Source organism: Chrysochloris asiatica, unplaced genomic scaffold (genome assembly GCF_000296735.1).
Source record: "Chrysochloris asiatica unplaced genomic scaffold, ChrAsi1.0 scaffold00027, whole genome shotgun sequence".
Taxonomy (NCBI): Eukaryota; Metazoa; Chordata; class Mammalia; order Afrosoricida; family Chrysochloridae; genus Chrysochloris; species Chrysochloris asiatica.
In genome coordinates, this window is record NW_006408545.1 from 26,723,087 (window position 1) to 26,725,111 (window position 2,025).

Genomic DNA, 2,025 nt, shown 5'->3' on the forward strand with positions numbered 1-2,025 from the left:
TGTCCAGCTTTCGCATCCATATGAGGTTATTGAAAATACCATGGCTTGGGTCAGGCGCACCTTAGTCCTGAAGCTGACTAGTAATACTATTTAAAATGTTACTACTTTTGATAAGTATGATCTCCATCAATAGTGGCAACTTTGTAAAATAATAATTTTTATAGGATGACAAGAAAATTGCATTTCTTTTCTAAAACTAAGAATCCATAATAAATCAGACAGGAGATGAGAAATACTATTAAAGAATAGACTACCTCTTTCCCCTCTTTGGCTGGTGGAGGAGGCTGAAGCCGTGCTGGTCGCGCTCCCCCCTTCTTGTCCCTTCAGCGACCTCCCCCTACGCAGGACTGTCCCAGCCCGGACATGGCTTGTGGGCAGCAGAAGATTCAGTCTCAGCAGAAAAATGCCAAAAAGCAAGCTGGACAAAAGAAGAAACAAAGATATGACCAAAAGGCTGCTGCCAAAGCTGCTTTAATATATACCTGCACTGTCTGTAGGACACAAATGCCAGATCCTAAGACCTTTAAGCAGCACTTTGAGAGCAAACATCCCAGGACTCCACTTCCTCCAGAACTGGCTGATGTTCAAGTATAAAGTTGTTTACAGTTGAATTCATGACATCTTTGAGTCTTCTGTCTCAGACCTTAGGTAACAAACCTGAAGCTGCTTCTCTAACAAACTGTTGATCAGCAAAAATAAAGGGGCTACAGAAACACTCATTTTTATGCTGTTCCCTTTTGGGCTTCATGCAAAGACAATTCTGTGTAAATGTACAGTTGACTCTGATTTGGAAATCCGAAATCAGTCCATCCTTGTTATAAAAATTTTGCTTACAATTGTAATTATATTGATGTTCATACTGTGTAAAATAACTCATTTAATAAACTAGTACTTTGATTTTACATCAACAACAACAAAAAGATAGACTACATGATCTTAAAAGACATTTCATGTTTCCAATAGAAAATTATAAATATAATTTTGCAGTTTTCCTGTTCCCATGTGGTGCTGTGGGTTAACGATCTGGGCTGCTAAGTCATTTGAGCCACACAGTTGGCAGTTCAAACTTATCAGTTGCTCCTTGGAAACTCTATACAGGGTCGCTATGGGTTGGAACCAACTCAACGGCACTTAACAACAACAATGCCATTTCTGGAGTCCTGGTGTGGTGCTGTGGGTTAATGCACTGGACTGCAAAGATGATTTGAACCATAAGGCCAGTGATTCAAGCTCATCAGCCACTCATTAGAAACCCTATGCAGGGTCACTATTAATTGGAACCAACTCAGTGGCACTTAACAACAACAACATGCCATTTCTAATACCAGTGGTCTGTGAGTTTATCAAACTGTGGTGGCTTGCATGTAGCTGGGATCCAGAAGTTATGCCACTGGCATTTTAAATCCCAGCAATGTCAGCATGTGGGCAGGGTTCAGCATAGTTTCCAAACTAGGATAGATTAGGAGGAAGTAGAGGCAGACTACTTTTGAATGTTTAGCCACTGAAAACCTTATGAATAGCAAGCAGCGAAGCATTGTCAGATTATAGTATCAGAAGATGGAATGGAGAGATAAGAGCTGCCTACTCATTGTAGTGATTTTAATGGAATAAAACTTTTGAGATCATTTGATAATGGGACAAAACTCAAAATGAGGAAAATCAGCTGCAAACATGTATTTAAAACAACAAAAACAACAACAATTGGAATATACAATATATGAATCCATGAAAATTAGAAGTTGTCAAGAATGAAAATGAAATGCATAAAGATTAATATCCTGGTCATTAGTAAATTGAAATGAACTGGTATTGGCTTACTATGCTGGAAACAACAAATACAGGATGGAAGGTGTTGCTGTCTGTGATAGGGTGAAATGCTATTACAACCACTATCATTCAAATTTATGAACCAACCACCAAAAATCAGTGTTGATAAAATTCAAGAGTTCTAGCAATTCCTAATGTCTGAAATTGTTCAAATATGTAATAAGGTGTATTGATAATTACTGGAGATTGGAATTGATA

At 38.3% G+C, this 2,025-nt stretch overlaps 1 protein-coding gene across 1 annotated transcript; it reads left to right on the forward strand.

Annotated features, from left to right (window-relative positions):
- The first annotated feature begins 363 nt into the window (after positions 1-363).
- On the forward strand, positions 364-594 carry LOC102817843 (zinc finger protein 706-like). Its single transcript, XM_006839999.1, has one exon. The coding sequence runs from the start codon at positions 364-366 to the stop codon at positions 592-594; it is 231 nt and encodes a 76-aa protein (XP_006840062.1).
- Positions 595-2,025: the final 1,431 nt, after the last annotated feature.

Excerpts from the sequence above, each read along its gene's own strand:
- LOC102817843 (XM_006839999.1), top strand. The coding sequence starts at position 364 with ATGGCTTGTGGGCAGCAGAAGATTCAGTCTCAGCAGAAAAATGCCAAA.